This window comes from Acanthopagrus latus, chromosome 16, assembly GCF_904848185.1.
Source record: "Acanthopagrus latus isolate v.2019 chromosome 16, fAcaLat1.1, whole genome shotgun sequence".
In the NCBI taxonomy this organism is placed as follows: Eukaryota; Metazoa; Chordata; class Actinopteri; order Spariformes; family Sparidae; genus Acanthopagrus; species Acanthopagrus latus.
This window is the reverse complement of record NC_051054.1, coordinates 16,401,212-16,416,077: the sequence shown is the minus strand read 5'-3', so window position 1 is coordinate 16,416,077 and position 14,866 is coordinate 16,401,212. Positions and strand designations below refer to the sequence as shown.

At 42.4% G+C, this 14,866-nt stretch overlaps 1 protein-coding gene across 4 annotated transcripts in view; it reads left to right on the top strand.

The window, feature by feature from the left end:
- The window catches only part of dlgap2a (discs, large (Drosophila) homolog-associated protein 2a), a 174,405-nt gene that overhangs the window by 108,342 nt on the left and 51,197 nt on the right, over positions 1 to 14,866 (top strand). For all 4 annotated transcript variants that reach the window (XM_037071440.1, XM_037071444.1, XM_037071443.1 and 1 more), the window contains one exon: positions 11,801 to 12,948. In XM_037071440.1, the coding sequence (XP_036927335.1) occupies positions 11,801 to 12,948 (1,148 nt within the window). The remainder of the gene's footprint in view (positions 1 to 11,800; positions 12,949 to 14,866) is intronic.

The window sequence follows — 14,866 nt, the reverse complement described above, 5'->3', positions numbered from 1 at the left end:
AAATGACCCTGCCAAACAGGTGGAATGAAATTGGATTAAATACTCACCGATACCCCAGAAAATCTCGCTCTTTCCCAGGTATACAAAGGTCATTTTTGGTCGAACCTTGGTCCGTTGTTGACTTCTCATCAATGTGGATCATTTGAGGCATCAGCTCGCAGTTTAAAGAGCTGTTTTCTCCTCATATTCACAATCATTTCTTTGTTTTATTTATGTCCAGTCGTATCCAACGCGTGGTTCTGCGAGTTCTGCAAGGCCCTAACAAAATTATGTTGAAATGTTCTAAAGCTAAAAGAGTGAAGCAATTAGCTGAGAGACATTAAATTAATCAGCAAAAGTGTGGATAATTGCTCAACAGATTGGGTCATTTTAAGGCAAATTTCAGCACAAATGCATTAAGCATTTTAATTTGATTTGAATTGTTTAATTGATTAAGCAATTCAAATAATCTGCAGACTAATCGCTAGTAAAGGTAATAATTCAGTTGCAGCCTTTAAGTTAGTAACTCAACATGTATCCTTACCAATAGCATGTAATGCAATAAAAACAACACATAGTTGCATAGTCGAATCGGTGATAATAGCGGCGGCTGGTTCAGCACATTTTTCAACAGGTTTATCTCTACAGCTCTATGAAGTTACAGTTGATAGCTGCAGTTTGGCTGCTCCAGAATTGGCAAAGTGTTTGTATGGCGCTTTTAAAGTGCACCCAGGCCGATGTCAATAGTACTTGTTTCATTTCTCTGCTGTGAAATTAGGCCAGTGAAACACTGGGACAGGCACTTACACTTATTACATTTTACTGTCAGATGTGCCCAGGTTCACCTCCAGTCCCCCCACAGCGACACACAACCTTCCTTCATTCGAATCAGCACGTGGATTGTCTGGTGTTTGTGTGCGCACAAACGTGAGCTAGTGGAGTTTTGGTGCGGCAGCATTTGAATGCTTTTAGTTGCATGTGTGTGGTCTTTATAGTAATAAGGACTTTGCATCACACTCCATCACTAGTACTTGTTTCCACCCTTAAATGCTGTCAGTACTCATTTTCTGTTCTGATTTAGTCCAGATTAACATCACAGCAAATCATTTAACACACTGATTGACTTTGTGCCTCTAATATTCTGGCTGACTTTGGAGAAAAAGGCGAATGAGAGACAAGGATCTGAACTGGACTATCTGTATCACTTCCATCTCCAAAAAGTCATTATGGTCGGCCCCCGCCCTCCGCTCTCTGGGCCGCTGTGGTCTGCAGAGAGGAAAATTACATCAGAGGGGAAAGGATTTCAATTGTCTTCTCGAGGCTGAGGAGTGTGGAAGCCTGCAGTGCTCGGGGGACCTGTAGTGTTTTTAAAATCAGTTCCGTGATGGGATTGTCTCGGGGGACTGTGGGTTGGTCTGGACCAAGGTTGTTATACTCTACTTAAACTAAACTGAAAACTAAAACTAGGTGTAGAGACATTATTTTAAGTTAACTGAGTTGAAAAATAATAAATAAAAATACACTAATTGTAAACTTAAAGATACACATGATATTGCTTTAGTGTTAGTGTTTCTTTAGTCATTTTTTTTTTTTTTTTTACAGAGATGTCGGTGCTCATGTTTATTGAGACAGGGATGTCTACATGACTGTGAGTTAATTGAGTCCTAAGTCTTCCTCCTGACATATATTATAATAAAAAGAAACTAAATTCAAAGTCGTTGTATCATAAAATAACTATAACACAGCCAGAAAGTTACATGTTTGTGGGCTTTTGCACTGTGAATAAATCCATCCACCAATCACATTGTGCAACAGACATGATGTCGCACCATCTGATGATTTTGATCTGCTTAGTGTTTAACTTCCTAATCGCCCTGTTTTTTTATGACAAAGGACACAAATTATTGGTTTATCTGATGTCATGGTGTGCAGTTTCTACATGATCATTAATTCAAAGTTCCATGTCCATCATTGCAACGGACCAATAAATGCGTCCCTATAGGGAGAAGGTTGTTGTGGACTTTCACAAAGGAGACTTCATGTCCTGAGTCGAACTCATTGTTATATTATTAACTAATTATTTTTGGACTAAGTTGAACTTTTTTCTTCAAATTTCCTGTTCTGTTTTGCAGTTTGGTAAGGGTTAGAAAATTACAGTTTGGGCTGAAAATAGACCCTTTCATAACATTAACTAAGTGTAGAATGGTTAATTTCTCCCATGTGCGTATTGTTCCGGTCTTTTTTCAAAGTTGCTCAGCTATGACATTTAAAAAAAAAAACGTGATCGTTCAGCTGTAAAGACGGTCCTGGAGCAACGATAACAATGATGTTTCAGGAACAACACGAACACGGGGGATGTGAGATTGTGCCAATTTATCATTCCATGTGTCCGCATTTCCACGATGTGTTGACATCACGACCCTGGTGCGTAAAGGTCTTATTACTGAAAATCTAAATCTAACATGAGCAAACAAGCCTTCCCACTCTGTAAAATATACACAAAAACTATACCCTGGACCCTCTCCTCTGTCAGGAAACATGAGCTGGGTCCTGATTGGTTGATACAGTGACAGTCTGCTGCTGCCGTGAGCATTAAAACCCCCTGATATACCTATCACTTACGTCACCCCAGCAAATAATAAGAGTGTGACAATATCAAATTATCTCGCATTTTGTGCTGAACTCCTCGGCGGCTGCAAAGACAGCAAAGGATGGGAGCTGAGAGCGTGTTGCTACGGCAACCGGGAACAGTTCTGAGGCTTCCTCTAACAAGTTTCCTGGGAATGCAGTCCTGGCTGTTACATAAGATGTGACTTACTCTCTTTCTGTCTCTCACACACATACACACACACACAGTCGCAGGGCTTTTCCTGTGGCAGAATTTCACATTCAGCATGATTTATTCATAGCTGGATAGCTGCGCTGGATTTATGATTCCACCATGTAAATGCAAGCCCATGCAATCTACCACACTTGGCAAGAGTTTGCACGGGGGGGCATTGTCGGACTCCAAGTCAATTTCTGTGGCTGCTGCAAATGAAAAGTGGGCTTTGAAAAGATTTAGATTGAGGAGATTGTTGCTTGAAGAAGAAACGATACAAAGATAGTGAGACAAGTTGGCACCGTCGCCCGCTGTTGCGATGTTGCGCAGAATGAAAAAAACAAAAAACTGGGCGGTGCATTTTTCAACATGAGCATTAATAATCTCCCTTTTGTGTTTCATTCCAAAATACAAAAGGAGGAGCCGGGAAGTTTGGCGGCGCAGAAGCCTCAAGGATTGTCATTTTCCCGGGGACCGAGGAACGCTGATCCTGACACTTTTGTTAAATTTCTCTCCGTCACCTAGCGTTCCGTCCCCACTTTGACTGGCAGAGGGAGAGGGGAGCCGAGGAGGAGCGCTGAGCGTGGCACAGATAACACACTTCATCATTAGCGGGGCTCATGATAAGTATTCAGACATTCAGCAGCTTCTCCTTATCTGGCCTGCATAATCTCTCTGCAGCTAAATACTATAGCTGCCTTCAGCTCGCCCCTCCTTAGGTGAAATTGGGTGTTAGAGAGGAGAAATTGCCATTTTACGTGTGTTGGGACAGCCTGCCAATAGCCTAATCATTTTTGAAGAGATTAGTGCCGAGGCTGATAGACTTTGTGTGCGCAGCTCTCCGGGGGAGGGGTTGCAGGAATGTGCATATTTGCTGTTGCAGTTTCTGTTCACCCTGTACCCGGATCATTTTACAGTCTCCTGTACCTGCTGTCCCCCCCAGACTCTCCCGAAACATGCAGCCACACACAAGCTGTCTTCCCCTCATCATTACTGTTGTTTACAGAAGCTCGGCAGACAATAGCCACTTACCTCCACCAGCTCCTCCTTGCTCTTATCCCTCCGTGCTCGCTGGCAAACCTCTGCCCTGCTGGGAGAAAGATAGTGGGGTGTAGGCTTTGATTGTTGGGGAGGGTGGGGAGAGGCTTCTCTCGCTGCATCGCTCACATTCAGACAGCACTCAGGTGTGTAAGCGTTACCACATGCAGCTTAGTGCAACACCGGCTGCTAGAGGCTACAGTGCACCAGGCGAAGCATTCAGTTAATGTAAGCATGTGCATCACTGCATCTTGGTTTTTTTGGTGATTCTTAAGTGATTTCCTCCTGAGAATATATTGATCTTCCCCTCACCACGGGTCACGTTTGACTTTGATCACAGAACTGCAGATCATAATCATAGAGTTGTGTGTTTTCATTTTTTTTTTTTTTTCATCATATTGGTTAGATTTTCTGGTTGCATTTGTCAATTACGCATTACACCAACCATAAAGAATTATTTGTTCACCTAACCTCCATATCCAAGTGTTGTAATCACATATGTCTTTCTCTATATCTCACCCATATGCCTGTATAAGGTCCAATAATGGCAAAAAAGGATAATGCAAAAAAAATGCAGATGACTCATCCATCCCCCTAAAGAAAAGCATGTAAGCAGAGCAGAGGGTTTCTTGGGGTCGGACCTCCACACATGACACACTTTCAGCACTTGTGGCTATTTTTAATTCCAGTTAACCTGTTAAGCCCTAGCGGAGCCCAATTAGGCTATTTTTGAGCACCTATGGTATCAAATATATACCTGAGAAATGTTTTTGTCCAAATCTGCCAAAATGTGCCAAAATTGGAAATTCCACCCAAGTACTCTGTACTAAAACCTCTTTTGTTCTTATTCACTTTATTAGCATAAAAGTTGGCAGATTTATTGTTTGAATCTTTTTGCTATGGTTTGTAAGAGATTTGGAGCTGCATCGTTCCTCAGTGAGATTCATGCTAAAATTGTCATTTTTAAAAAAAGACTTTCATTTATGCTGTGTGCCAAATTAATTTACTCAGACCCAGTGACATATATACTTGTACTTACACATCTGATCAAATATTTCAAGTGCTCCCTTTATTATGATACCTTAATTATTCAAATAGACCTGGTGGTTGCAGAGACGCACTCTGTTAATTATCGAGCTGAGGCACAAAATAAAGGCTAGCTCTTGAAGGTTAATAGCCTCCTCCCTAGCTGCATGTTTTTACAGGAAACACATTACAGTGACAAAGCAAGTTGCACTCCTGTGGCCATTTCAGGAGAACATTTGATTGCTTTTGAAAATCATTTTGTCGAACAAACTAACTAACAAACTCTGTGATCCACCTTTTGCGTGCCACTTGTTCGGTCACCTGCATAGTTGTCATGTACATGTTGTACATGTTTTTCACTTTACATTGTTCATGATTACTCTAAAAAAATACTTTCGTCTAACAGCTGAGCTGCAAGAAGTTGCCTCTATGGCAGCTATGTAGTTGCATCTGTAAGGTTTGCAGAAGATATATTTTACATATAATTGCCTTAGTATGGAACACCAGAGCTTCAACTATTATTATTTTGATAACTGATTAATTATGTCAGTCATCTCTCATTACATTAACTGTTTTTTTTTACTGTAACCAATGTTTGGATTTTTCATCATTGGGTTTTGGACTATTGGACAAAAGAAGCTTTGGGCTCTGGGAATTTGTGATTTTTTTCCAGGATATGAATTCATATTTTGGTCAGAATTCCCAGGTATTTACTATCTCTATTTAGTGTCTCATTTCCTCCTATGAAACCCTTGTGCACGTCATTGGACATGAACACACTTCTCAAAAAGCAGCAACTTGTCTGTGACTGACATCTCTCCTTATGTAATGAGACGTTTAGTCAGATGTTTTCGAATAAAAAAGCAACATGAAGTACTGTCACAGTGACTGAGCAGATCCGGCTGTCAGCTGTGATAAACAGTGATTGTTTTTATTGTGTAATATGTCATTCTTTCAACACTGGTCACAAAGTCCCTGTTAGACTCCAATGCAGCGTGTCACTTGGGATTATATGAAAGTAAGTGTGTGGGTTCCTTTTTTTAATCATTAAATCAGTGTCATGGTATTGATTCAGTTCTCTTCTCTAAATCAGGAATTTCCAGTGATTTCCTCTGAATTGCTACGGCAGTTTGAATCAGCTCCGTACTCTACTTGTAATGTGCAGAATGTGTGAATCGTCCTGCACTGTCACTTGGATGGACAAGTGAGTAGGATATCTGCCAAAGCCTTAAGCCGCCGTCTTATTTTTGATCGGCGCTGCTACGCTGGATATCATGAAGCTGACAGATTTGCCACTTTGCCTCCTTTGTCCACTGCCTCCTTCACTAATCTAATAGCTCAGACCATTGCTGATTTGCCCTGAGGGCGTAGGACACAATTCCCTCTCTTTGATTTTTTCAAGAAAGGACAGAATTCTTGGAAGACTGCATTTAACCTTTGGGAGATGGATAAGAAAGCTGCTGTATCGATTTGTTTTGCCCAGAAAATAAGGGGTGTGACTGTCTCTCCCCTGGCCAGTTGGAAGAGATGCTGCTGGAATAGCTTGACAGGACCATTTTTGGAAACACTTGCTAACCTAGTTTTGTTTCTGCTGCTACAGTGCCACACAAAAGATGTCTTTACTGTCTTTGATGTTTGTTGTATATAGAATTTCTGATTGAAGGTAAAAACATGTGGGATGTTAAAGGGACATGGGTTACATGATTTAATGCTCAAAAACGCTGCAGCACTGAGTTCCCCCTCTGTCTGAAACACTCAGTTTTAGCTCCTGTCTCTTTAAGGCCGCTCTTCTGAAACCCAGTCTGCTCTGATTGGTCAGCTCACAAGTGCTTGACTCAGCACCGCTAACAACAACACCAAAGAAACTTTGCTAAAGTAATAATTTTGTGTCAAACGATGCATGAGTTGTGCACAAGCAGTTGGCTGTCACAAAGTCAGGAAATTACTGAAGAGGTGTTTCAGGAGAAGTGTTTTCTGTGGGAGAGAGAGGCTCCCGTCGGTTCAGACTTTGGCATTTTTTAACTTTTGGGACCTTTAACATGCACAGGAACATATATGAAACACTGTGGGAAAAGAAGAAAAAAATGAAAAATCATGATTTCCTATAAATAAACAATACTTTTAATGAACACTACTGCTACTTTAACGACTGCATATGAGTAATTGGTACACTGTGTGAAAGTGCTTGGATAAAGAACTCTTAAAGGGTCGTGACTGTGTACCAGTTTAAAAAACTAGTCAATTCCCTGCAGTGGTTGGATTTAGTTGTATCTAGCGGTGAGGTTGCAGATGCAACTTATAGAACACTCCTTGTTTGACCTTTCCCTAAGGAAGCTGCTAAAAATGTTCCAAAATGCGAGGTAGTGTTTGGAAGAGGACCTGCTCCCTCTGTAAATATAAAGTGCTTCTTTGGATGTAACAAAAACACAACAATTCTTAGTTTTGGGTGATTGTACACTAATGAAAACACTGAAATGATTGTATTTCAATTATATTCCATTTGTGCCCCTAAATCCTACACACTGGACCTTTAGCAGCAGACCAGATGGATGGTTAAGTAGCCAAATGAAAGCAGTGAAGCAGCTTGGGCTCTTTGATGCCAAACAACTTTGAGATGACACAAAACATTAAAGACTCTCATCAAGAGTCTCTCGCGCGTCGCCTCAAACACTGGGGCTCGTCTTCGCCGTCGCCTTTATCTTAATCCTCTCTTAAATAGCGCCGCGGCTAGCCGCCATGCTAACCGCTGCCAAGTCTGAAGGTCGCACGCCTTTGATCTCTCAGTCTGGTCCAGCGCTTTATTATCTTTTAACTTTGTTTTCAACTCCAGTTAGGGTCTGAGCCAGAGGGAAGAGTGGGAGCTGTCACTGATACTCAGCGCAGATATAATGCTATTTAAATGCTAATGTGTTAAGAGGAGCAAAACGACCTTTACTCACAAAACAGAAGCCCTTAATAAATGAGCCTCTTCCTCTGACTGTGCTCCTCTTCCCTCCACACCTTGTGTCAGACTCGAGGCGTGTTTATCACCGTCGAGCTCAGAGGGCTTTGACAACATTATAGAGCTGGATATTGTTCAAGGCGTTTAGTCGGACATGAGGGGATGATTACAGAACGTCCCAAGTGTCGAGCCTTTCCGGTTACCATGAAGGGACTTTTGTTGTGTGTCGACTGAATTGGGTCAGCCTTCACATAAAGAAGAAAATCTGCAATGTGATAACATCAATAAGCATTGCAATGACGCTATGACTTTAAAGGGACATTATGGAATTTTTTTTTAACCTCAAAATAACCGCTTCAAGATCATCTCGATGGTCCAGCATCTTTTAATAGAATCAAGGGTGTCTCTGTCACAGCCACCCGAACTTCAGTGAAAGGGTAGGAAAAAAAATGCCAATGTCTATATAACATTGCTTTAGATTCTGCCTATGTACAAAATTAAGGGGATATTGCTATGATTTTAACATCTGATTATTAAAAATTGTGGAATGAATGTACAAGAAAGTAATGCAGATATAGGTATTTCAACAAAGGAAATAAGGGAAAAACAGAAATGTTCTAATTTCAAACAACCTCTGAGGCCAATCGACTATACATTTTTAGTTTACAAGGTGCACTTCAACGCACCATTTCATTTCATGCAGGATTAGTATTTAACGCCTGGATATAAGCTCTGTGGAGTTCTATGTGAGTGAAACTGCTATATATATATATATATATATATATATATATATATATATATATATATATATATATATATATATATATGTGTGTGTGTGTGTGTGTGTGTGTGTGTGTGTGTGTGTGTGTGTGTGTGTGTGTTTAAAATGATTATATCTTTAAGGCAGCCTTCTGCTAAGTATTTTATTACATATGTTCACATGGCAATGACGATTAATTGCGATTTATTGGTCAGCGCTTTAAAGAAGCGTCACTGTCTTTTTCTCTTTTTAGAAACACTCAGTGTTCCCATTCTTTCCTTATCATCTCCCCATTAATGTTTTACGGCATGATTGCCTGACAGTCAAAAAGAAAATCTTCTTCCTGTCTTCCTGCTGTGTGCTGTGCTGAAATTTAATTGCCATTCAGTTTCTGAAATCACCCTCAATCCTAGCAGTCCATCTGAACAGTTGGCACCCTTGCCAGGAAGCTGATAATGTGATGGCAGGTGCTGGTATCAGTGTAAAAACAACAAGCCCTCTCCCTGTCACAGATACTTGTCTCCCTGTTTGCAGAGCACTTGCCAGAAGGATGCACACTCACCGAGAGAGCAGCTTCCCCTCAATCCGCCTTGCGTTAATATTAAACAACCTTCAAAGCGTTTTGCAGGACTTTTTGAATCATACTTCTGCTTTAGCAAAACTTTAAGTTCTGTATCAGCAGAGGACGAGGTGAAAAGAGATGGAGGGCGGATGAGTCTGTCATCTGTCGTATAATCCCAGGAAATGCCGTCACTCTGCCGGTAGATAATTTATTCAGTGCAGCTCACTGAGATACCTCAAGGAATAGTCAGCCGTCAGAGAAAGGCCTTGGAGTAAAGGCAGTGACATAACTTCAGACAGAAATGTAGCATCACATCAATCAATAATGCACCGTCATCCTTCTGCTGAAAATACAAGCAGGCAGTGAACCAGACTGATTCAGACTGAGCAGCTTCACCCAATTTAGCTTGTTGATTTGTATTCTGAAGCAATATTTTTGATTATCTCTGTTAAAAAAATCGTTCCTCCTGAGGGAAAGTGTCTCACCCTTTTTTTTATCCTTTCGTGCATGCCTTGAGTAGCCTGAATTAATTTTAAAATCAGGCTGCCACCTAGACATGCTCACGTAATACTGGTAAACAAGGAGAATTTGTTTTCTCTGCGACAGATGGAGGATGACATTAACAGAATGGCGAGGCTGCACCTCTGGGCTTGAGATCTTAGACCTCATTAAAATTAAGTTTGAATGCAATGAGTTTCATCCAGTGAAAGACGAAAAGGAAACATCCGCCCCTTAGCCCACAATTCACTCACAGCAGAGTGAGTCATTCTTACGATCTCGAAGAGGGTTCTCAGTGATATTGACAAAATAATCAAGAGGAAAATCCTCAATGTGTCCAGTGACAAACATGTTGTGGGGATAGCGACAGGACCCAGAGGAGTTCCAGAGAGTACACTGTGTGGTGTGTTACTTGTATACTAAAGTGTAGCTGATACAGTTTTATTAGAATGTAAAAGCATCCAATGAATCTTTTTGAGATGTCATAAAAATGACTTTAAAATGTATAAACTGAATAGTTGCTGGGTAGGTACAGAAGGATTGAAAGCAACAGTGTAGACTGTGACACAATATAACCACATTGATTTTGATCCCTTTAAAAAAAATATCTGTTGTTTCCACAGTGTGCTATGATGCAATGATGGGAGAAACTATTTTATGATGCAAAACAACGGTGGAGTTGTTCAGTGCAAATAGAATTTCTGAAAAAGACAGATGTTTGGTACTCATTGGTAAAAATATAGGCAAATGGCTTCCATGTAATTTCAAAACAAAAAGGAGAATCATTGTAGTATGAAGAAGAAGAATATTTATTACATACAATCATACCATGTGCAAAGTAGTGACACTGGTTCTCAGAATGTGTTGGTTTGTTCACACACGATGTACTTAAAAAGTGCTACTATTTGCCCAAAAAGTCCCTCCTCCTCTGTCTTCTACCACAGTACCACGTAAAAACTCTCCTTCATTTTATGGGGTAACAATGGGAGAGAAAGTGTATGGGTTTGCAGGGCGTATTGTTGGCAGGCAAGTGAGCTTAGACATTGTTGTTCTTTGTTTGTTTGTTTGTTTGTGTGTGTGTGTGTGTGTGTGTGTGTGTGTTTCCAACTTCACAGGACAGTGCACAGATAGGTTTGAAATATGACCTGGATGAGATTTTTGGCTACCATATGCAGCTTTTCAGGACCAAAAGAGGAAAAACAGAGGGGAAGCAAAAAGGATTGTCAATTCATGACTATACAGATAATTGGAAGTGCTTATGATCTTTAAGATTCTCAAATGTTGCCCTTTTTTGTGAAAGAGAATACATCATTAGCTAGATAAAAACCTCAGAAACCATAAAAAGCATTTATTTGATGGCCTTCAGATTGTTTTGGGGATCGAATTCCATACTGTCACTGTCTAAGGAATAAAGCCACATTAAGGCAGAGGATCAAGTTTATTATTTATGTGTAATCCATAAAATATAGCAATCTTGTTGTTCCATGTGGAATGTTAACCTCCACCGTCCTGACATGATTCAAAGGGAAAACATGGTAATTATAGTGACCGCAGACGGTGGTGAGGCATAAAGATAAAGTCAACCTATCCCCCTCTGATTAAGTTAAATACATTGGAGTAGAGTGCTGGGACGTCTGCCCTTGGTGACCGATCACACAGAATTGGGTTTTAATCTAAGACTACATGGCCAACAGAAAGAAATGGAGGGAGGGTGCATTTTGGTGATCGTCTCCCAAGGACGCCTATCTGGCCGTACGCCTCACAGCACTCTCCTCTGGGCTTTGACGAATGATACCAGCACCACGGAGTGATAGGCTATTATTTCACTTTGCATCGGATAAATGGCAGTGGGGGCTCCTACCTGTCGCCTGCCTTTCTCTTTCTTTCATTCCCCCTTTTTTCCTCGTCTCTCTTAGCAGCCTGCCATCACAGACCTGAAAAGAGAGACTGATATTTTGTCCGGGCAATCTGTTGATTTCACTTTCACATATCAGATGTGGTACCCTTTGAGTTTTTTGCGTCCTTTGTTGTTTGAATGGATGTGGGAAGTGAGAAATCTGTTTGTGGTCGGCATGTTATTTGGTGCAAGGCTTTTTACCCCTCATCGTGACATCTGAAAACCATTTCTTGTTCTGCGAAAACGTTTTTTGATGCAACATTCTCTCTCTCTTTCAGACCAGCAGTATTCATGGTCGCCCTCGCAGTACTTCGATGAGGAAAGCTACTCCCCTCCACCCAGGAACATGAAGGGTCTCTCTGGCGGCCGCCCTGCCCAGCTCCAGCTCACCTCCCCCACCTCAGCCCACACCTGCGGCCTCGCTGAATGCGACCATTCCCTGGACCATCACCTCCACCATGGCAACTCACGGCCCCCCTCCTACCTCCTCAGCCCCACTGAGAGCTGCCCCCTTGAGAGTCACCATCGCTGTTCCCCGCGGAGCTCCATCCACTCTGAGTGCATGGTGATGCCGGTGTCCATGTCGGCCACTGACCACTCCATCTCTAGTAGCACTTTCCCCCGCATGCACTACGGAAGCGCTTCACGGGACAGCAGTGGCAACACTCCTGGTTGCAGGGAATCCCGAGACGATGGTGGCTCATCCTCGCATGGTGGCAGCGGCAAAATGAACCGAATCCCAGCAAATCTCCTGGACCAATTTGAGAAGCAGATGCCATTGCACCGTGATGGCTTCCACACGCTGCAATACCAACGCACCTCCACCACAACCACGACTACAGAGCAGCGCAATGAAAGCCCCGGGCGAATACGCCACTTAGTCCACTCGGTACAGAAGCTCTTCACAAAGTCGCACTCTCTAGAAGGTTCCTCCAAGATGAACGGTACCAAAAGTGACTCGCACCGGGACGGCTCACACCACCACCATCACCACCACCAGGGCCACCACAAACACAGCAAACGCAGCAAGAGCAAAGAACGGAAATCCGACGGAAGCGGCAAGCAGCGCTCAGGAGGATGGTGGAGTTCAGATGACAACCTGGATAGTGACAGCACATACAGAACACCCAGCGTCATGTCGCGGCATCCTGTGGACCACATCAGCCACTGCTACCCTGAGGCAATGCACGGCCACCTGGCTGGAGACCTGTCGCTAAAGACCTCCAAGAGTAATAACGATGTTAAGTGCTCAGCCTGTGAGAGCATAAGCATGGCACCTGAGGGAAAGTTCATGAAGAGGAGCTCCTGGTCAACGCTAACTGTCAGCCAAGCCAAGGAGGCCTACAGGAAGTCCTCACTCAACCTGGAGAAGCCCATGACGCCCACCGACCTCAAGCCCAACCTTAGGCCCTGTCACTATCTACAGGTGAGTTTGTCTTATATTGTACTGTAGACTGTGATGCAGCTTGACGGTATAAACCAGCAAATGGGCGACATTCTTGTCCCCTCTGCTATCTATGTAAAAACATTTTCAAAATCCCCTTCTCTATGTGAAAAAGCAGCCTCTGGGCTAGCTGACGATGTTGAATCAGTCTCACCCTAGCCTGGTCACTAATGGTTTGAATGTAGACATGCTAGCAGTTGTTACCTTGTCTTTTGTTTTCTCCAGTTACCCCACCACTGTTTTGCAAGGACACCATCACTGCGTCCTGGGTTTTCTGGCACCAAGGCAATTGTGATCCATTTAAAGAAATGCACACAAGCCAGGGCATCCTTTCTCATAGAGCAGAATGATAATGAGTATAACCAGACCTTTATCCAGCACTGGCATAGTGCTATCGAGTGACTACTATGTGTCAATAAGGTTGTGTCTCGAGCAGCGGTACCCATGGGTACACAATTTTTCCAGTCAAATTCTATAGCGACTAATGTCTCATTAAAACCTGCATGTACATTACTTTCCCGGAGAGCAAAATTGTTAACCAGACACGTTCATCCGGCCCACATATGGAATGATTGCACTTGGGCGGTCAGGTGCTATTTGCCAAACCATGTCAGTTCTGACTGACACGTGGCCATGGTATGGTCTGCCTGTGCCTTAGATCTGGCAAACAGGAGCTGACCGCCCAAGTGCCATCATTCCACACGCTATGTGGGCTAGATAATGGTGTCAGGTACACCCTCATCAACAGAAATTTGTAGAAATTTTAGATCATTCTAGTCAGAGCTCTTGATAAAAGGAATAACCATTTGTAAAAATTAAGGCCAGGCTCGGGCTATAGGCCAATTTCTCTGGGACCTTGGTTGGTGTGAAAACATTGGGATAAAAAAAGGCATTTATTTTTAGTTTGGGGGGGTGAAAACGGAGCCAATTGCCCATCTAGAGGTCCTGCAGTTCAAGAATATAGGTTGAAAGAAAGCTAAATTGTGCCCATTTAAGTCTATGAATATCAGATGACAGGTATTTGGGACGTTATGTTAAAAAAAGGAGATTGTGGTTTGGGTGAAGCCACATGATAGTGACAAGCAATTGAAGTGATGATGAAAACACATATTTAGTCGCTCAGTCACTACAGTTGTGGAGAAGTACTTGAGGTAACCTTCGCAGCGCAGACAGAAAACATCAGTTCCAAAACTGAGACCTGTATTGTACAACACAAAGCTCTCAATTTCTGAAGATGAGAAGTTGCACATCTCAGCTGGATCTCTGATTGATCTAAAAGACAGTGTTTTGTTGGTCGGTGCCCTGGATATTACAATGTGCACATGTCCGATGGCTCAGCATGCGGCGGCAGCAGAGGGGACAGGCACAGCAGGACAAATCAATTAACTCCATAAATGATCTGTGCCTGAGGGGAAGAGATGGCAATATGAGAATAAAAGACCAGCGATGAATGTTGATTTTTACTGTGTTCTGCATAGCTTTCAGACCTGGGAAAAGGTTAGCATTTAGCCCAGGCCTATGATTGGCTCAGCGGGACGCCCAGTAGCATCGCTGTGATCAATTCAAAATGAGTCAGCACTTTACACAGAAGTGTCTCACGAGTTTTATATGCACGCTGAGGGCTATATGGAAGAGAAAAATGAAAAGAAGGCATGCTTATAAATCCTGAATTGCAAAATCAGGGAAAAATAGATTCTGTAAAGATGCTGCTCCATATACAACAATGTGATATCTGATAGCATCATGTAAGTACGGCCTCAGGGTGAAATAAAGTGAGCACTTCAGCACATTGGGAGAGAAGACTTAAAAAACTCTGTGCTCTTAGCAGAGAGTGTGTTGCCGGATTAGGGCCTGCTGTGAATGGAAAGCCAGTACATTACTCAAATCAGCCAGCGGAGCC